Raw genomic sequence first — 22,047 nt, 5'->3', positions numbered from 1 at the left:
GTGAAGGGCCTATGTCGGCATCCAAGCTCCCACCTCTGCAGATGGCACTGGCTTGCCCAATCGAATGATTTGACTGGTTCCTGTTTCAGAGGTTTTTCCCACCAGTCAGGTGTCTCGGGATACCTAGACAACTGGCTCATTCTGGCTCAATCCAGAGAGTTAGTGTGTCGTCACAGGGATGTCCTTCTCAACCACCTTCAGTCTCTTGGTCTCAGGTTTAATGCACAGTAGTGTTTTAACTCCTCAGCAGACCACTTTCCTGGGTGTCCAACTCGATTCTCTCTCGATGCAGGTCCGTTTGGCCCCTGCTGGAGTTTTCAGTCTCCGTGCATGCTTGGCCCATTTCAGGCTCGGCCATCATGTTGCGGTGGACATATGTCGCAGGCTTCTGGGGCTCATGGCAGTAGCCTCTCCTGTGCTGCCTTGGGGTCTCCTTCATATGAGACCATTCCTGTGGTGGATGAAACTCAGGGGCATCCGCCCTTCTTGGTCTGCCTTTCGTCTGCTAAGTGTCGCGCGGTTACCTTCGTGCACTTTGAAGGTGGAAAGACACCCCTTTTTTGCTTCAAGGGGTCAAAATGGGCTTAGTCTGCCATTGCTAGGTTGTCACTACGGACGCCTCTTTGACTGGTTGGGGTGCGGTCTTTGAGGGCAGATCAGCGTGTGGTTTGAACGGGTGAGCTTCTCTTGTGGCACAAATTGTGTGGAATCCGTCTCCCGTCTCCATTTTGGCTATCCCAGACTTGGTTCTCGGAACTGAGCTCGCTGGTGGAGGGGTCCCCTTGCCAGATTCCTATTAGGAGAGATCTGTTGGGGCAGTCGCTAGTGACGTCTTCCCGCTATGTTCGGGAGACCATTGATAATGCTTGTGCACCTTCCACTAGATGGCTGTATTTTTCTAAATGGAAGGTCTTTGAGTATTGGTGTTCGACTTGTGCAGTGGACCCAGTCAGCTGCCGGGTTGGTTCAGGGCTGGAATTCCTGCAGAATAAGTTTATGGCTAGAGCGGCTGCAACTACTTTGGAAGTTTGTGTCGCGGCTGTCACTGCCCATCAGAAGTCAGACAAGGTCCCCCTAGGTAGACACCGTCTGGACTGTTCGTTTATGCGTGGAGTTAGACGCTTGAGGCCTGCACGTCCTATTAGTGTGCCCACCTGGGATTTATCGATTGTTCTGGAGGAACTATTGGAGCCTCACTTTGAACCCTTGGAGTCAACTTCAGACAGGATTCTGACTCTCGAGGTGGCACTTTTGTTAGCACTGCTCTCTCTCAAGTGTGTGGGGGATCTGCAGGCTCTTTCTGTAAGTGGGCCTTGCATGGAGTTTGCCTCGGGTCTTGTGAAGGTGTTTCTGAAACCCAGACCTGGTTTTGTCCCCAAAGTTTTGTCCACGTAATTCCGCTCTCAAGTGGTCGTGCTTCACTCTTTCTGTCCTCCTACTTTTTTCCTCTGCTAAGGAGGAGAGGCTTCTTTTGCTTTGCCCTGTTCAGGTTTTAAAGGCATACGTAGACCGCTCTTGCCAGTGGCGGAAGTCGTCTCAGTTGTTTGTATGCTTTGGGGCCAGCCGCAGAGGGCTCGCCGCCTTTAAGCAGAGGATCTCTCCCTGGGTGAAAGATGCAGTTTCTTTGGCTTATGAGGTGCGGAAGCTTCCTTCAACTCTGGGCGTGAAAGCTCACTCTACGAGATATTTGTGTGGTGGCAGGTTGGTCCTCTCCGCACACTTTTATCAGGCTTTATAACCTGGAATTAGATGCAGCTCCTGGTTCATGGGTTCTTTCCGTATGAACTTGTCTATGAACTTGAAATCTGTAAAACGTTGTTTAAATAGCAAATGCATTTGTGCCTATTTGTGCGCCCATGGGCGTGCTGGTCTGAAAACGTTTTTAGGCGCGTTGTTGGAGCGTTAATATTTTGAGGCAATTGAAATAGACTGCGCCATTGACCAACTAAAACCCGGTCTAAAGTCAATGGCGCAATATTTGTTTTGTTATTTAAAGAGCGTGTTAGTAATATGCGCCTATATGCGGGTGCACAACGTGCGTACATTCTTCTTATTATACACACAGGGAAGCGCAGCAGCACACAAACATGCCAAATATTAAAAATAAAAGAATTACAATGTAAAATATTATTATTGTGAGCATAAAGATAAAAATGCTTTGGGGGAATCTGGCTTTTCCCGTAGATGGTCTGCTCACACGCTTTAACCTTGCGCACGAGCAGATTCGTTTCCTTACTATAGACGCGTTCAGTTATTCTGCTTGCAAATTCTGCCTTGTAAATAGCGAATACACCATGGCACGAGCACAACTGGCTTTTAAAGGGAATGGGAGATAAGACTCTGGTTGGTTTATTGCATGTTACACCCAAAACGCACCCATGACTCATTAAGAGAATAGAGACAACCCTTTTAGACCATGCGCCGGGCACACCAACCATTTTTCCCGTCCTTAAACTAGCAAAAGTGGATTTGGACATGCCCTAAGTGCTGTGTGCTTTAGACCATGCACTTAGATTGTTAAAATAGGGCCCACTGATTCAATGATTCATTCATAAATACAGCCACTGAATGAATGACTCGATGACTCAATAAAAACAATGACTTGCCGCCACCTACTGGCGGTTTTAGTTTAATATTTAAAAGTATCACTTTGTTTTTACCATCATTGCATATTTCCCTATTTAACATTTTTTATTTAAAAACATTATTTATTTTATAAAATTATTTATAAAGGTAAAAATATACACTGGAAAATCAATTTAGGGGTCAAATATTGACCCTTAATGGAAAAGGTGTGACTGCAGTCTCAGTAGAAGAGAGGGGGTACTCCACTCTAAAAAGTTTGGGAACCACTGCTTTATGTAATACAGTGTCTGTAATACAGTGTCTGTTTATACATGAATAAAGTTAAACATAAGACCTATACAATTTAAATACCAATGTAGTGGGGTTTTATCAGTTATATTTAAAAAAAAACATGACACAATATAACGTAGCGACTACGTGAAAAGAGCTTTAACTGTTATAAAAATACAGATTTGTGAGCATTAGTGGAACTGTAGCGGATGTTTTCAGAATAAACAGGAAACACACGTGATCATTGTCATGCTGTGAATCTGGCCAATCGTCATCATCAGAGGTCATGCAGCTGCTCTTAAGAAACTACGCAGAATGAACCAGCCAGCTGCTCTCGAATCACTTTTGTGGTACTTTGATGCCATACGTCACAGTCACATGGGGTCGGTGCTGTCTCAAGCCAGACAAAATTTCTTACCGCATACACTGCTTCAAGTCAGATGCCGATCGGTCTGCGCAGCGCTGCATGAAATCGAACAAGCCTAATGACAACCTAACACATGAGAACAAGGGAATCACATGACAATCATGGGGACATGGGAAACACATGACAACAGGGAGCACATGACAAACATGGAAACAAAAGGTGTGTTCGACATTGGATTGGATTCATCTCACGATCACTATTTCATTACAAAGGTATGATTTTGCATGTTGTTATTTGCACACCGACACAAATTACAATATTACTGGTGCTGGAGCATCTATATCGTAAAAAAGACACCGTAAATTGACAGTAAACTTTTAGAAGTTTCTAATGATATAACTTATCTTTATTAATAATAATATTATAGATGGATAGCTCCTTAGCCTGATAAAATGATCACGTCGCACTAGGCAGGCATGGTTTCAGAAACCAGGCACCTCGGTTCCAACCACGTCCTGCCTCTTTGCCCATTTTCAGTTATCCGGGAGTGACGCGCTGCCAAGATGGCAACGGCTGCATTTTCACCTCAAAAATGCTCTTCAGAAATGTACGGGTGACGTCACGGACACTACGTCCATTTTTTTTTTTTTTTTTTTTTTTTTACAGTCTATGGTTTTTACAAGAATAAAATTCAAAATAAGCATATATTATTTAAATACCAATGTAGTGGGGTCTACATATTTATCAGTTTTATTTTGATAAACATGACACAATACAACATTGCGACTACATGAAAAGAGCTTTAACTGTTATAAAAATACAGATTTGTGAGCATTAGTGGAACAAGTTTTCAGAATAAACAGGAAACACACGTGATTGTTGTCATGTGGTGAATCCAGCCAATTGTGAAACAGCTGTGTTGTCATCAGAGCTCGTGCAGCTGCTCCTCAGAAACTGCACTGGCTGACTCAGCCGGCTGCTCTTGAATTGCTCTTGCAGTACTTTGAAGCCATACATCACAGTCACATTGCGTTGGTGCCTTCTCAAATCTGACAAAATTACTTACCGGCATGCACTGCTTCAAGTCAGCCGCCAATCGGTCTGTGCACCGCTGCATGAACTCGAACAAGCCTAAAAGACTTGTAGAAGGCTTGAAGAAGTTTTGACATGCCCTGACATTTGTGCTTTTTCAGTTGCTTATAAACATATGTATGTACATTTTTGAGAGAATATCATTATTGAAAAAAACAAAAAACTTAAAACATACTTAAAACAGTTCATGTGAGTACAGTGGTTCAACCTTCATATTATAAAGTGACAAGAATACTTTTTGTGCACCAAAAAAACAAAATAATGACTTTTCAACAATATCTAGTGATGGCCAATTTCAAAACACTGCTTTGAATCTTTTGTTTCAAATCAGTGATTCGGAGTGCCAAAGTCACATGATTTCAGCAGTACGTCAGAAGTGAACCAACAAATTGGGATATCGCAAGAGAGCCTTATCACCTTTGAGTGTAAACTAAATGAGCCAATGGACGTTGGCATGCGAGCTTTGCGTCACGCGCGCCACCCCCGCGAAAGCGGGTGTATAAATGCGTAAGCGGGTGTACTCGCACTCTGTCTTTCGCTTCGGAGCCGAGCATACGTTTTTCCTGCTAAGATCTCTTCACTGTGATGAACAGAAACGAGCCTGAGGTAGCCTCTTCTTCTGTTACAGAGTGCTGGTGTGACAGTACATTACAGTGGTGGCCGTGAGCTTCTCATACAGCTCTCAACTGCTGTTTTCACAGCAACTGTGTGTGTGTTTATCCAGACAAGGGTTGCGAATTGGGCCGGTTGTCTGTGTGTGTGTGTGTGTGTGTGTGTGTGTGTGTTGATTGTAGGCGACCAGTGTGAACCTACAAAGGGCTTGAGCACTCAGCGTGCCATGTGCCATTGAGCTGCCGGCTGACAGCGCAGGTTGTCATGGCAACCCAGCGCATTGTTCGGTGCTCTAGATGAGACTCAAGTACCTCGAACGAGGTGGAGTCCCCACACCTATACCCCGATCTAGTTTTGCTACTTTTATGCTTTTGTAGTTTTATGCTACTTTGGTGAATAGTCAGGGTGACCTGAGGATTACAGTGTGGGCGCTACAGGCCGAGCTAATCTCCGTGGGCCCCCCACTCCTCTAGCACATTGCAAGCATGTTGAGACTGTGTTCGTGGGTGGTTTATGTTCTCTTATGAGAACATAGCCATGTTGGTGCTCAGCGCATCGCATCGTGTTCCACATAACTGGTAGCTTCTGTGTGGATTGCTGGTCCTTCTCATGAGGGACCTAGTGTTTCATTCAGGGCTCCAGCAGAGGATGAGATGTCGATCGCTACATTGGAGAGAGGGCTGTTGTGCTCTGGAAATGAAGACAAGGCTGAGCATCCCACTGTAGTGGTGTATGCTCATGCTGAATCAGATTCAGAGTTGACTACCATGCTTTCCCAGGCCACTGGGGGTGCAGTGCGACAGGTAATTCGCCTTGCCCCGCCCCCTGCCTTTTAGCCCGGAAATGCATGGAAAAACTTGGCAGTATTGGCAGTGTTCCCAAATGTCAATTTCCCTGACTTTTCCCTGACTTTCACTGACTAAAAAGCTGAATTTCCATGACCTATAATAAACGGAAAAACAGGCCGCTGTTGTGCTGAGCAGACAACAATCAGCCACAGATAGTATTTTAAATCCATCCATTTGCAAGCTTTATTTACTTGTTCACAGACATTTTTAATACAAAAGTAAGTTAAACACTCATACACACTACTTTTTTTTGCATGTTTACCCGATAAAAGTATTTTTCTGTACTATTTCTACAGAAATTAATTTATAGTTTTCATGCTTTCAGGGGTTAAACGCTCTAGAGCAGTGGTTCCCAAACTTTTTGGAGTGTCGTACCCTGAGGCATTTACCATCCCTCTCTTCCACTTAGACTGCACCTTTTAGATTAAAGGATAATATTTGCCCCCTAAATTGACTTTCCAGTGCATGTTTTAATCTTTATAAATACCTTTACAATGTTAATAATGTTTTAAATAAATAAAAAAAATAAACAGAGAAATATGCAATGATGGTAAAAAACATGAAAAGTGATTCTACTAAAACCAGCAGGTGGCAGTCAGTCACCGTCTTAATGCATGAGTCATCGTGTCATTCATTTAGTAATGAACAAGTGGCTGTATTTATGAATGAATCATTGAATCAATTACTTTCACGAACGATTCGTTTAAAGCCACAGATTCATTCATGAAAGCGCTGTGTGTTGTAGTTCTACTGTGGCTTTCATTGGAACTATTATTCCGTTGCAAAATAGAGCAAATACTGTGAAGAACATCACTTTTTGTTTGTTGAGTTTAAATCTTAAATTGATCTCTATGCACTTTCTGTGCCAGGCTATTTTTGTTCTTCATGCTAGTAAGTGCTAAATATACAGGTACATTGTTGAAAACAGCAGTAATGTAGCGCAGTTTGCTAAGGCAGATGACTCTGCACGCAACCTATAGGCACCTGTGTGCATGCTGCTTATGTGGAAATGGATGCAGTCAGTTTTGATCGCAAAATACGTGATATTGGATGTCATGTATTTACAGCATTGTGCTTGTTAGAAATACATGCTCGGTTTTTAATGATATTTTAAGGTGGGGACGAATTAAATGAATGGCAAAACTCAGCATTTTGTTTGCATACCCTCTCTGTCATCCTCAGGTACCCCCAGGGGTACGCGTCCCCCGGATTTTGTTTCTCATCAAGTTCATCATTCAGTCTTTTTATTTCTTCAAATTTAGTTTTTACCGTCTTAGACTGTTTGACACTAGGCTATTTCTGAAAATGGTTAAGATTATTTAAGTCTTAAATAATTATTTAATAATTATGAATTATTTAAGTCCTGGAAAACCCATAATATTTTTCCTTCAGAAGTAGTATTGGTAGTTTATCCAGTGTGCGTATATTAATTTATTCATATTTATTCATTCTACCATGGTGAATAAACAATGGTAACAGCTGCGCACAACCAATTTGAAAATTCACTGCGACTGCTGCTAGGGGACGAAATGCGACAGTCGTATCCTAATGTCGTGTGCAGGGAAAAGGCGGCTTACCATGTCCTTTTTTTTTTTTTAAGCTTACTGTGTCCTAACCAGACGTGACAAAGCTACAAGACAACAAAATCAATCATAAATCACAGCCAGTGATAACAGCGTGTGGGCGGGCTCTGTTCGCAGCTAAACACGAAAACCAAACGAAATTAAACTGAACAAAATTCAACCATAAACACTATTCAAAATAAATACTCAGTGACTGAAACAGTCTTTGTCATGAAATACACTTGTTTGAGCTTTGCATAATATTAAAATGGTTTGAGCTTGAATAACATTTTGCATGACTTTAATGGCCACTATGAGACCAACAATGGATAATTTAGCTCAGATTTTGAAAAAAAATGAAAGGAAACAAAAACATTCAAACTGTAAGCAATAAATACTTTTCATTGTGCATTTATGTCCTTGTTCCCTCTGTATAACCTAAACTATTAGCTAAAAAATCTCAGAAATATAGAAACCATTTCAAAAATAGAATCCTTTGTTGTGTAGCGGCTGGTTAGGACAGTCTTTGAAGTGGTCATTTTGTAGTCAAAGCTCTTGAAATTTACATCTTCCTGCAATGTTTGCCTTAGTTAACAGGTACAGGTGACTGCATTTGACTTAAGTGTTTGCCACTTGACGAGTGGGAAGGGAATAAAATGCCGCTGAAAATAGCCTAACCATAACAATATGCAAAACGTGTGAAACAACGTGTTAAAAAAAAATACGTTATAGAAAAATTATATTTTGATAAATGGAAACTAAAATTTAAAGCGATAAACAAAAATCCCTGATATTCCATGACTTGGACCAAAAAATAAATAAAATTCCCTGATTTCAATGTCTGGAATAGACCTTTTAAAATTCCATGATATTACACAAATTCCATGACCCGTGGGAACCCTGATGGAAGCACTTTGGTGCCCAAAATATGGAATACCAAAAGGGCCATAATCTGCATAAAAGTTTTTCCTCTCTCACTACCCTCAATGGTGGGGTGGCATGTGTTTGGCCCCCCGGCGAGTCTGGGGGAGGCCAAAGCACTCATTTGCACAAGGGTAGTTCGGAGCCGGGGTTGAGCTACGCATGGTGCAAGTCACAGCGCAGGCCCCTGGCCAGACAATGTCCACCCTAATGGTCCAGAGGCACCCCCTAGCTAGCCATGCAGAGGTGTGAGATGTCGTCAAAGTGCACTTTCTTAATGCTCTTATCTCACAAGCTGGCCTTTTCGGTGACACTATCGAGTATGCTTAGCAGTCTCAGCAGTTCAGGTCACCAAGGGCGCCAGTCGCCTGCAAAACAAAAAAACAGGGCTCCAGCACAACTTCAGAAGCTGTTATAATTTTGAAGCCACGCAGGAAGATGACAGCACCTGTTGAAGACAGGTGACCTGGAGATGGACACAGCTGCTTTTCCCCCGGTGGAGTGCCAGGCAGAGAATCTCTTGTTGAAAAACAAGATTACTGTTCAGCCTATGCCGTCAAAGCCAGCGGTAACCAATTCTCACTGGAGAGCAGCTTCCTCTGTCTTTGGGTCTGGCGTGGCTGGTGGTGTGTGACACTATGCCTTGCCACCCTCAGTCCCCTCTCACCTCGCCAGCAGGTGGCAGTGTGTGTGTCTCGAGGCCACCTTCTGTGCCATCTCCCGTACACCCTGTCACCTTGTGGAGTCAGACCCCACTTCGGGCCACGCTGCCGTCTCTCTGCTCCGCCTCGCTGCCCCACTGCCGGTATGTCTTTGGTGCTGTTGGTCCTGCTGGCACGGAGTCTGGGAGCCTGGCTTTCGCTTCCCAGCCCGTCCCGCTGGCTCATCCGCACAATTAGACTTGGCTATGCGATTCAGTTCGCCCAGCGTCCCCCATTGTTCAGGGGTGTTCACTACGCTTGTGTTTCTGTGAACGATGCCCCTGTACTTTGGGTGGAGATCGCTGTCCTCCTGTCGAAGGACGCAATAGAGACGGTCCCTTCAGCCGATATGAATTCAGGGTTCTACAGGCCCTACTTCATTGTACCCAAGAAAGGCAGTGGGTTATGGCCAATCTTGGATCTGCTTGTCCTGAATCAGTTCCTTCTCAGGCGGTCATTCAAGATGCTGACGCAGAAACACATTTTCGAATGCATCCGTCCCCAAGATTGGTTTGTAGCGATCGACCTGAAGGATGCATACTTTTATGTCTTGATTCTGCCTTGATACAGACCCCTTCTATGGTTTGCGTTCGAGGGTCAGGCATAACAGTACAAAGTCCTATCCTTCGGGGCGGCCCTGTCGCCCCGCGTCTTTACAAAGGTCACAGAGGCAGCCATTGTTCCCCTCAGGGAAAAGGGCGTTCACATCCTCAATTATCTTGACGACTGGCTCATTCTAGCTCACTCACGAGATCAACTGTGCGAACTGTGCGGGAATCTGGTGTTAGCTCACCTCAGCCAGTTGGGGCTTCGTGTCAACTGGGACAAGAGCAAACTCACCCCTAGGCAGGGGATCTCTTATCTTGGTATGAAACTGGACTCGGTCAGCCAGACAGCACGCCTCACCGAGGAGTGCATCCAGTCAGTGTTGAACTGCCTGAGTTCGCTCAAGAGCAGGACGGCGGCCCCACTGAAGTCATTTCAGAGGCTCCTAGGGCATATGACGGTCTGCACTCCTGTCACATGTTGCAACATGCCAGCCATCTCCTCTTATGGAGTCAGAAGCATCTGAGGTCGCTTCGTGCCATTCACATCCTAGGCGTGCTCAACCATGCAGCTGACAAGCTCTCACGGCAGCCTCCACTTCCAGGAGATTGGAGACTCTATCCCCAGGTGGTCCAGCTGATTTGGCAGCGTTTTGGGGCTGCAGAGATTGATCTGTTTGCCTCTCCAGACACAGCCCATTGCCAGTTGTTTTACTCCCTGACTGAGGGCACTCTCAGCATGGACACAATGGTACACAGCTGGCCCCGGGACCTTCGCAAATATGCGTTTCCCCCAGTGAGCCTGCTTGCACAGCTCTTGTGCAAAGTCAGGGAGAACGATGAGCAGGTCCTGTTAGTGATGCCCTATTGGCCCACTCGGACCTGGTTTCCAGAACTGATGCTCCTTGTGATAGCACCTATTCCTCTGAGGAAGGACCTTCTGACTCAGAGACAGGGCACCCTATGGCACCCACATCAGGACCTCTGGAAACTTCTTGTCTGGTCCCTGAACAGGATCCCCATCCTGATTCTAGGTGATATACCCTAGTCGGTTGTAGACACCATCACTTCTGCAAGAGCTCCTTTTACGAGGAACTTCTATGCTCTGAAGTGGAACCTGTTTGTCGAGTGGTGTTCCTCTCACCGAGAGAACCCTCAAACATGTTCAATCAAGTCAGTGTTTTCCTTTCCTTCCGGATATGTGCCCAAGGTTCCTACCACTCCCTTTAGAGACCAGGTAGTGAACATGCAAGCACTGTCCTCAAAGGATGCAGACCCAGCCCTAACTTTGCTCTGTCCCGTCCACGTGTACGTGGACAGAACGCAAAGCTTCAGGACCTCAGACCAGCTCTTCGTCTGTTATAGAGAGAGAAGGGAAAGGCTGTCTTCAAGCAGAGGATGGCCCACTGGATAGTGGACACCATCACCTTGGCTTATCAGTCCCAAGGCGTGCCTTGCCCACTCGGGTTGAGAGCCCTTTCCACTAGAGGAGTTGCACGCGCCTCGCTGACAGATATATGTAGAGCTGCGGGCTGGGCAACACCTAACATGTTTGCTAGATTCTATAACCTTTGTGTAGAACCGGTATCTTCCCGTGTACTCCGTTCCAGTAGCCAGTAGCATGAAGGACCCATTCTAAGTGACAGCTTGCAACGCTACTCCCGCCCTCTGGGCCGGATACGTGCATCCATTGCTCTAGCGAGTTCCATGTCTGGTGAACCCTGTAGAGTTCCTCCCCCACCCCCTGCGGCTCGGACATTGCGGAGTGTCTGATGCTAGGTCAAGTGCTCATTACTCGGCTGTGCTTGACTGGGTGCCATATGTTGTGACCCCTACGGCAGTCCCATATGTGTATTTCTCCACGGTAACCTCCTTAAGGTGAGTCCGTGTCTTTCCCTTGTACATGTTTGTATTTTTGAAGGAATAACATTTATGCGTGGTCATTGAAAAAACAAAAAACTTAAGTCACTGAAATACGGCCACAAAATAAATACAAAATATGTGTTCACAAGGCTTCTGGGTATTGGAAGTTGTAGACTAGAGTTTTTGCTTCAAAATGATGTAAAAATTATCCTGCCTACTCGTTCATATAAAACAATATATTGATTTAAATTTTGTTAGACACTTTTTGTCAAGAAACACAGAATGCATGGAGGCGTGCATCTTCATGAATAATGCTGTGATTCACACCTGAGAAGACACAGACCCACATAATGACCCGCATAACGAGCCCTTTCAGTCAGGTAGGCTATGTGAAAAAACCCTCTGCGAGCATGCTGATAACAGGAATACGTTAATATAATGTCCACTCTTGACAAAAAAAACATGATTTTTGTGATCTCATGCATGCATGTATTATTGCACATCATGTGAAGAAAATTTTGTATAGGCCTATGTTAAATTACAGTATCAGTTAAAAGATTGGAGGCATTACTATTATAATGTTTTTAAAAGAAGTCTCAAACCAAATAATGGTTTTCTATTTTAATATACTTTAAAATATAATGTATTTCTGTGATGCAAAGCGTCTGAACATTCATGTTACCTCTATGGCACTTTATATAGGCTATTATATTTGTTATATTATATAGCCTAAATGTTAATGTGCAGTTGACAAACTATACATCATTAAAAAGATCTAAGACTCAAGCTTCACCTTTTGACCTCTGTTTTACTCTTATAGTGACCGTAAATATGTTACTAGCCTATGCGTCAGAAGTTATGAATATGAAAAACAAAGTCGCTACTTTTGACAAAACAACATCAGCATAAAAGCATGCACATTTTGAGAAATATTGATGGATTCTCATATGTTCATGTCAATTTTCTATACAGAGAAGTAATATTTATTCAATATTTATTGTCATCACTATGAGCGCTGGATACTGTGTTTTCAATTCACACACACACATTTAGTCCACAAATGACTCGTTAGAAGAACAGGCATACCATGTGACATTCCAGGAACTAACAGAGATCGCTAACCATGGCTATGACATGCAGATAGACACTTTTGAAGATAATAAATACACGATTGCGACGATGTATACATGTATTGCCTCAGAATTTGCGTCTGAATAGCGCTCGCTCCGTGGGCGTGGCCGAATTAGTGGATAATGAGCTGACTCGCGGATGTCTGACATGTCTCTCTTTTCATTTAGATTACATAAACAGAGAATATTTGTTTTCAATTTGGCTTACACGATTTAAAGCCTGTCATTTCAACGTTTCTTTAGACATAAGTCTCATTTTTTTTGTGATTAGTATTCACTAAGTTACAGTTCATTTTCTGCGAACTATCAGATTGGACTTCGTTCAGAGGGAGACGACAGATCACGCATCATCTTAGTTTTCTTTATTTTGCAAAAAGCACAACATTTTGTTTTTACTGTGAGTGTACACAAATAAAAGAAGATAGTTCACAGATTAAAATGGAGTACAACTTAATTGTATGTGCAAAATTGACGGAGTATTTTGAGTCTCTTTCATACTGATAAGAAAAAAAGCAAGGTGGTATCGCCGACGCGACCACCGGCTCAAGGGGGTTAACTTCTGACGTACGTTGAACGTGACTGACTGAGGGAACGGAGATGTACGTCCCGTCGCCACAGTTCCTGTGCCACCGCTGAGTACGGGCCTCATGCTGGTCTCCTCAGTAAAAAACAGAGTGTGAGTGCACCCACTTCCGCATTTATACCCGCTCGCAGGCGGACCGCGTGACGCAAAGCTCGCACGCCAATGTCCATTGGCTCGTTTAGTTTACACTGTTCACTCCTGATGTATGTCTTCATTCCATCCTTCAGGGAACGAGGGTTACATACGTAAACAAGACGTTTTAAATGATTTAGAGTAAAGTGTTATAAATTTCTCTCTCTCTCTCTCTCTCTCTCTCTCTCACACACAGTTCTGGCTAAGGACAATAAGAAGACATCTGCTCTTGCTGAAACCTATTCATCTCTGGGGTAAATACCAATAACTGTCTGTCTATACATGAAAGTAAAAATATGTAACACCCAAAAGTAATTGCAGGGCCAAACACAACAGCAACAGATATTATACAAATAAATTTAATAGAACAGAGTGGTTTGGAGCAACGCATAATGTAATAACTGCAGATAATGTAAAAACTGCACACAATGTAATTAGTATTACATTATGAGAAATTTATTACATTATCAACTTACCAAAAACATGTCATACTTTCAGAATTGTAATAACTTTTATCTCAGGGAACACATTACATTTCAAAAATGAGAACTTCTTTTATAAAATGTCATATCATGGAACAGTGAATTAGTGCAAATATTGAAATAAAATAATTCAGTAGTAACTGTAAGTCAAGATAAAAAACAATCATTTTCAAACATCACTCAAAATCATGCTTTCAGAAAGCACAAACTGTCCCAATCTGTACTTTTCAGCTTTGAATGGCATGTATTAAGGCACTCTGTATTTTATTACATCTCAGAGGTGCTGGAAGTGATCTCCAAGCCAATGTCAGGAGGGTGAGGCCATTTGAATGCATTATTCCCTCCTGACTGCTGCATGCAGCTCACCTCTATCTCATTGCCCACCACCTTGAGGACTTGCCCTTACAAAAGGTTGGCCATCATACTCCATAAGTATGAATTTCCCATTCAGATCTTTGGGGTTTTCTTTGGCTTGGGGACTTGTGGGAGGGACCTTTAGTAGTATTCTGGAAGTTCACATCTGAGGGATTGTGACACTGGCAGATGGTCTGCTACAGAAACAGGAGATCTCCCTGTGTTGGATTTTGCCAGGTTGTGCAGTGGTCACCTGATGGATTTTTAGTGTTCCTTTCACAGCTGACCCCTCAGATATCTCTCAATGTCTTCATTAGAGATCCAGTAGTACTTGATGCTTGACTCCTTTTCCTTTAACAGCTTGTACAGATGCTCTGGGGTCAGCACATCTGCTCCTCCTTGAACAGCGGAGTCTGCAACACGTTTCACAGCCCCACCAACTCCGTTAGGAGCCCCTTTGCCATGGGACTTTTCAGCGAAGTTCCATGTCACACACTTGATGCCGGAGAGAAATGGTACTGTGCTAAGGAGATAAAAGTTTTTTTTATTCCTGTACTGAGTGACAGGCCCATCACTCATGACATGTAATGTGGTTTGTGGAGGATTGCACCTCTCTCTCACATCCAACACCACTGGTTCTAAGTGGGCCCATGTAGCATGTTCATCATGCCGAAGGGATGAAGAGATGGTGGCATATAACTGACATCCATGTACTGTATAGGCCACACATGTGTGAACTGTGGCCTGTTTCCTTCTTCCTCCAAAATGAAAAGCTTGGACTTCCCTGTTCAGCTTGCATGAAACATTTTCTGAGAAGTCTACATGAAGGCAAACTTCATCTTCTGTCAGGGTTTCTTTTAATGCTCTGAACTCTTTGGCCTGGTGCAACCAATTGAAGTGATGTTTTGCCAGAGAATCAAGTTTCTGGCTGAATAGCTCGAATAGGTTAGACCATGTTTCACTTTGAGTCATCTTAGCAAAATTTGTGAATGTCTTCTGTCCATTCGATTTTGTCTCTCGTGACCACTGCTGCCATGTAACAGGTACTTCCTCCTGAGGTACTGTCACCTCTATATCATTTTAACAGCATTTTGCACAGATTCGATACATGCGATCTTTGTTTTGTGGATCACGCACAATTGAACTCAGCAGCTCTAAAATTCTGGCAGTTTGCAGAAGACCTTTCTGGTGCAGCTTGTCTACTAAAAGCTTAACATTTTCATTGTCCATGCATACACGTGTTCCGATCTGATGCTTTGGGTGGTGTTACATAAAAGGGACAGTGGCGAACAAACTGTCTGTATGATAGCGAGAAAGGCTTTTCTATTTCAGAATTACATTGAACATGGAGCTCAGTGAGGGGTTTAGTTAAGACTCGCCTCTGTTGTTTGCTTTTGTTTTTGGTTATTGTATCCTTTTTCCGGGGTAGCAGGCGACTGTTCTCATCCCGACAGAGAAATTTAACCACTTATTCCTTTCTCTCCAGGGCAAGTTTCTTTGTACCCTTTGGCTTGTTTCTTTCTTGACTGTTTTTTTTTTTTTTTTTTTGCCTTTCTTTAACCTTTCTAGCTCTTCCGCAATTTGTCATAATTTTGTTTTGAAGCTGCCAATTGCCTTTTCAGTTTTTGCATTTCCTTTCATAAGTCTGCCTTCTCTTTTTGCAAAATTCTGTAGTGTTTTTCCATCCTTATTTCTTTCTCTGGTGTTGAGGATGCTTGCGGTTGCTGTGCATCCTGCACATACTTCAGATCAGGAGGGTTAGGCTTAGCCTCTACTGGAAGATCGACTGGATCATCTGCTGCTGATTAATTTATAGATTCAGGTGTAAAGTTCATTATTTTGTCCAGTGCCCTTGTCCCTTCCCTGTGCTTTTTTTGTTAGTCCCTCCATTGCTGCCTTGTTTTTTCTTGTTGTGCTTTGGAAAGCTGACTTTTTTTTTTCACTATTTTTCCATCGTTCTTCATTTTTTGATAACTAAAAAAAAAAAAAAAAAAAAAAAAAAAGAATGTTGTGGGTGATTAAGAGGTAAACAAGCCTACCGATGACATTGTAACATATCTATCTCAATATACAGGTGTTGGTCATATAATTAGAATATCATCAAAAAGTTGATTTATTTCACTAATTCCATTCAAAAAGTGAAACTATTATATTATATTCATTCATTACACACAGACTGATATATTTCAAATGTTTATTTCTTTTCATTTTGATGATTATAACTGACAACTAAGGAAAATCCCAAATTCAGTATCTCAGAAAATTAGAATATTACTTAAGACCAATACAAAGAAAGGATTTTTAGAAATCTTGGCCAACTGAAAAGTATGAGCATGTACAGCACTCAATACTTAGTTGGGGCTCCTTTTGCCTGAATAACTGCAGCAATGTGGCATGGCATGGAGTCGATCAGTCTGTGGCACTGCTCAGGTGTTATAAGAGCCCAGGTTGCTCTGATAGTGGCCTTCAGCTCTTTTGCATTGTTGGGTCTGGCATATCGCATCTTCCTCTTCACAATACCCCATAGATTTTCTATGGGGTTAAGGTCAGGCGAGTTTGTTGGCCAATTAAGAACAGGGATACCATGGTCTTTAAACCAGGTACTGGTTACTTTGGCACTGTGTGCAGGTGCCAAGTCCTGTTGGAAAATGAAATCTGCATCTCCATAAAGTTGGTCAGCAGCAGGAAGCATGAAGTGCTCTAAAACTTCCTGGTATACGACTGCGTTGACCTTGGACCTCAGAAAACACAGTGGACCAACACCAGCAGATGACATGGCACTCCAAACCATCACTGACTGTGGAAACTTTACACTGGACCTCAAGCAACATGGATTGTGTGCCTCTCCTCTCTTCCTCCAGACTCTGGGACCCTGATTTCCAAAGGAAATGCAAAATTTACTTTCATCAGAGAACATAACTTTGGACCACTCAGCAGCAGTCCAGTCCTTTTTGTCTTTAGCCCAGGCGAGACGCTTCTGGCGCTGTCTGTTGTTCAAGAGTGGCTTGACACAAGGAATGCGACAACTGAAACCCATGTCTTGCATACGTTTGTGCATAGTGGTTCTTGAAGCACTGACTCCAGCTGCAGTCCACTCTTTGTGAATCTCCCCCACATTTTTGAATGGGTTTTGTTTCACAATCCTCTCCAGGGTGCGGTTATCCCTATTGCTTGTACACTTTTTTTCTACCACATCTTTTCCTTCCCTTCGCCTCTCTATTAACTCCCTCGGGTCGGCGGTCACGCCGGCGATACCACCACGGTTTTTTTCTTATCAGTGTGAAAGAGACTCAAAATACTCCGTCAATGTTGCACATATAATTAAGAGTTATACACCATTAAAATTTGTGGAATATCTTCTTTTATTTGTGTACGCTCAGAGTAAAAACAAAATGTGCTTTTTGCAAAATAAAGAAAACTAATATGATGCGTGATCTCTCGTCTCCCTCTGAACGAAGTTTAATCTGATAGTTCTCAGAAAATGAACTGTAACTTAGTGAATACTAATGACACAAAAATGAGACTTATGTCTAAAAAAACGTTGAAATGTCAGGTTTTAAATCGTGTAAGTCAAATCGAAAACAAATATTCTGTGTTTATGTAATCTGCATGAAAAGAGACACATGTCAGACGCCCGTGATTCAGCTCATTATCCGCTAATGCGGCCACGCCCACGGAGCGAGCGCTATTCAGACGCAAATTCTGAGGCAATACATGTAAATATCATCTCAATCGTGCATTTATTGTCTTGAAAAGTGTTTATCTGGATGTTAAAGCTATGGTTAGCGATCTCTGGAAGACATGCCATTAGTTCCTGAATGTCCTGTTCTTCTTTAGAGTAATTTGTGGACTAAAGGTGTACAGAGCGCCCTCCGGCTGCAAGTATGAATTGAAAACACAGTATCCAGCGCTCACAGTGATGACAATACATATTGAATAAATATTACTCCTCTGTATAGAAAATTGACATAAACATATGAGAATCCATCAATATTTCTCCAAATGTGCATGCTTTTAAGCTAAAAGACTATATGAAATGCCATAGAGGTAACATGAATGTTCAGACGCTTTGCATCACAGAAATACATTATATTTTAAAGTATATAATAGAATACCGTTATTTTAAATTGTAATAATATTTCACAGTATTGCTGTTTTTTCTGTATGTTTGATATACACCATGATGAGCTTGAGACATGATCACAGAGGGTTTTTTCACAGCCTACCTGACTGAAAGGCCTCATTAATATGCAGCTCATTAGATGTCTTTATGCGATTCTTTTGTCTTCTCAGGTGTAAATCACCTATTATTCATGATGATTCACGCCTCCACGCATACTGTGTTTCTTGACAAAAAGTGTCTTACAAAAACTAAATCAATATATTGTTATAAATGAACGAGTATGCAGGATAATTTTTACATCATTTTGAAGCAAAAACTCTAGTCTACAACCTCCAATACCCAGAAGTCTTGTGAACACAGATTTAATATATATTTTTTGGCTTTATTTCAGTGACTTAAGTTTTTTGTTTTTTCAATAACCACGTATAAATGTTATTCCTTCAAAAACACAAACATGTACATACATGTTCCTCACATATTATGGTAGCCTAGTTTGTGCTGAATACAGTGTGATGACACTTTTTCCATTAATATGTTTATGAACAACTGAAAAAAGCACAAATGTCAGGGAATGTCAAAACTTCTCCAGGGCCCCAAAAATCCTCAGACCCCAGAGGGTTAATGTGCTTGGACACAGAGCTCTGTGAACAGCCAGCCTCTTTTGCAATGACCTTTTGTGTCTTGCCCTCCTTGTGCAAGGTGTCAATGGTCATCTTTTGGACAACTGTCAAGTCAGCAGTCTTCCCCATGATTGTGTAGCCTACAGAACTAGACTGAGAGACCATTTAAAGGCCTTTGCAGGTGTTTTGAGTTAATTAGCTGATTAGAGTGTGGCACCAGGTGTCTTCAATATTGAACCTTTTCACAATCTTCTAATTTTCTGAGATACTGAATTTGGGATTTTCCTTAGTTGTCAGTTATAATCATCAAAATTAAACGAAATAAACATTAGATATATATTAGTCTGTGTGTAATGAATGAATATAATATACAAGTTTCACTTTTTGAATGGAATTAGTGAAATAAATCAACTTTTTGATGATATTCTAATTATATGACCAGCACCTGTAAGATTAAAAAATTAAATTATAATATATGTGGCATATCATTTATGAAATAAATTATTTTAGTTAGATATTGAATAGAATGGGTAGTGGTTTGTTAATCATTCAAATGTAATAACTGTAAACAAATGAACAGAACACCATATTAACTTAAGTTTAATTTATCTAGATATACAATGAACACAATACCTTGCTTTTCTTTTGGCAAGGTACTCTGCCCTCGCAACTGGATCACTTTTTAAATGAGCTCTATGTCGTGCTGTTTTCTCCTTGCTTGATAATGGCATCTGCAAAAACAAATTAAAACAGATTAACTTAAGGATGCAATTTTTTAGTATTTTGGTTATACAGTCCTATATTCTTGAAGAACAGTATTTTTAGATGGACAATTTGCTCTTTTAATTGTCACCATACCATAACAATAATATATATATATATATATATATATATATATATATATATATATATATATAGGATCTTTAAACAACTTAATATCTTACAGAAAGCTTTATATATTTATTAAAATGTATTTAATATATTCAAAAGCATGAATTAACATGACTTTTTTCAGTTGGTTTTAACAGTAACTCTAGTCACGACACCTGACATATTGGTCGCACCACCTGACATTTCAAACTCAACTCAAATCTAACAGGCATTAACTAGGACACCTATGCAAATGTTTGACCACATGCTCAAGGTTATACATACATTTTTTTAATTAAATACACATTTTTATAATAACACGTTTTCAAAGTTTTCCAGGGGTCATACCACCTGACATGATAAGTTGAATCAACCTCACCATTACGCAAAAATGTCAAATTATCTAATATTTATGGGAGGGTGACTAACCTTGTTACTGCATCAAAGGGGTCCTTTGGGGTCTTCTGTGTGATGTCATATGCTGTCACATGGTTTTCTTAAAAGAACATTGCACAAAATTGCAGTTTTATGTCAGTCGCCCTCCCTGACATTTGGAGAAGTCAATTTTTCGGACAAAAGTTTTTTAAGTAATAGAATAGTTTTGAAATAGGACCGACACACTATTTTTTTCTCATTTATAAGGAATTTAACATAAAATCATGCCAAACTATTTGATTAAGAATTTTATTGAGAAAATGAACGTTTTTATTGCAGTTTTGTTCTCTGCTTGTAGGTTCGGACGGTCGCACCACCTGACAATTTTGGTCTTTCAAACACCATAACTCAAAAAATCAATTGAATTTCAATTAAATGAAAAGGGTTTCTTATAAAGGATATTGTATATCAATTTAATATGTGACATGTATTTATTAAATTTCTTTTCAGGAAAATAATGAATTCGGACACAAAAAATGCATGTCATTGACCCATGTATATTTGTAATTTAACCATTCAAGGCCAATAAAGCGCCAAATATAAATCCATAAAAATCTCAGACACTCTGCGAGCAGCCGCAGATGTACCTGCATCTCTCAGACAGTGCTCAGAAACAGTATCTCTCGTGCGTATAGAGAAATAAGTTGTCTTTTGCTGCTGACTGTGATTAAAAGGCTTAAAATCACTTGTTTTAAACCGCAATGCTTAAAAACGTATAAGCTTTCGTGACCATGCAGCACAGCAACCTCACGTGAATGAGTAACTTAAGAAGGCGCAAGTCTGTTGATAGGCTTGTTCGAGATCCAGCGGCACTGTGCAGACCCATCGATGTATGACATCAAATTACCGCATGAGCGATTCAAAAGCATAAGGAGTCGTATGCTCTCCAAAACACTCTCACGGTACTTTGATGTCATACGACTGAAAGCAATAGAGTACCCAGCACATTGAAAAATGACACTAAAGGGGTACCCTGCGTGAAAAAATTTATGACAAGTGCAGTTGTGGCATAATGCTTAGAGAGTTGGACATGTATCCCAAAGGTTGTGTGTTTGAGTCTCAGTACTGGCTGGAAGTGTAGGTGGGGAGAGTGAATAAACACTCTCTTCCACTCTCATTACACACAACTCTGGGTGTGTGTCCACTTGGATGGGTGAAATGCTGAAAACCACAAATGGGAAACCATACTTGGCTACACAAGTCACTTTCACAAATGTAACCAATGGTAATACTATTGACATAATTTAAAGTTGTCATGCAATCAAAATTGACGCTATTTACTTTGTTAGTGCATATTACTAGTCTTGTGGTGAACAGTTAATCCGTACAAGTTAATACACAGAAAAAAAATGTTTGTCGTGGTAATCTTTAATCAAAATCTGAAAGTTACTTCCGGTCTGGAATGGCGTTCCTTCTCAAATGACGTCAGTTTGACGGCTTGGGTTGAAAATGCTTAAACCACTCCCCTCCAACCGTTAGTCTGCTATGAGTGAGAGATGGAGAGGAGGAGCGCTAAAGTAAAACCCTGCCCTCTATTCAATATTCCGTTTCACTTGGAAATACGTCACAACACTGGAGAAAAGTCGTTTGCAACTTCCAGTTCACGGGGACTTTAATTAAGAAGTGATTTAGCAATACTAAGACCTCACTGAACATACAGTATATAATATTTAAAAAAAATAAACTGAAAAGTTTTGCATAGAAAATCTATTTTATACTCACATCCTTTACATCTCTTGATTTACTATGATTTTGTACAGGTCAGTCACCCAGTTTCAACCACTAACACAAACGACACAAGTCAACACAAGTAGGACTGCTCGTGGACTTCAGGCATTTATGAAAGGCAAACCAAAAGCCCTTGGGGTGAGAATTTTTTCATAAAGCCAAATAATTGATTTTTATCTGTGTATGTCAGTATGAGGTAAGAAAAGTACATGAATAAATTCTA

At 41.4% G+C, this 22,047-nt stretch overlaps 2 protein-coding genes across 6 annotated transcripts in view; one reads left to right on the top strand and one right to left on the bottom strand.

The window, feature by feature from the left end:
* LOC127511450 (oocyte zinc finger protein XlCOF6-like) overlaps nt 1–22,047 on the bottom strand; it is an 832,024-nt gene that overhangs the window by 450,928 nt on the left and 359,049 nt on the right. The gene's annotated exons all lie outside the window — the stretch shown is intronic.
* Nucleotides 1–22,047, top strand: part of LOC127510699 (membrane-spanning 4-domains subfamily A member 4A-like) — a 69,392-nt gene that overhangs the window by 20,688 nt on the left and 26,657 nt on the right. For 3 of the 5 annotated variants that reach the window (XR_007929699.1, XM_051890634.1, XM_051890632.1), the window contains exons 3-4: nt 13,409–13,466; nt 21,857–21,962. Coding sequence is in view for 2 of the 5 variants with exons in the window: in XM_051890634.1 (XP_051746594.1) it covers nt 13,409–13,466; nt 21,857–21,962 (164 nt within the window). In the remaining 3 variants the exon portion in view is untranslated. Of the gene's footprint in view, nt 1–2,964; nt 3,496–7,650; nt 11,748–13,408; nt 13,467–21,856; nt 21,963–22,047 lie in introns of those variants that run through there. The other 2 variants (XR_007929698.1, XR_007929697.1) reach the window with 2 other exon arrangements.

This window comes from Ctenopharyngodon idella, chromosome 4, assembly GCF_019924925.1.
Source record: "Ctenopharyngodon idella isolate HZGC_01 chromosome 4, HZGC01, whole genome shotgun sequence".
In the NCBI taxonomy this organism is placed as follows: domain Eukaryota; kingdom Metazoa; phylum Chordata; class Actinopteri; order Cypriniformes; family Xenocyprididae; genus Ctenopharyngodon; species Ctenopharyngodon idella.
The sequence above is the reverse complement of the archived record's forward strand: the minus strand, read 5'-3'. Positions and strand labels throughout refer to the sequence as shown.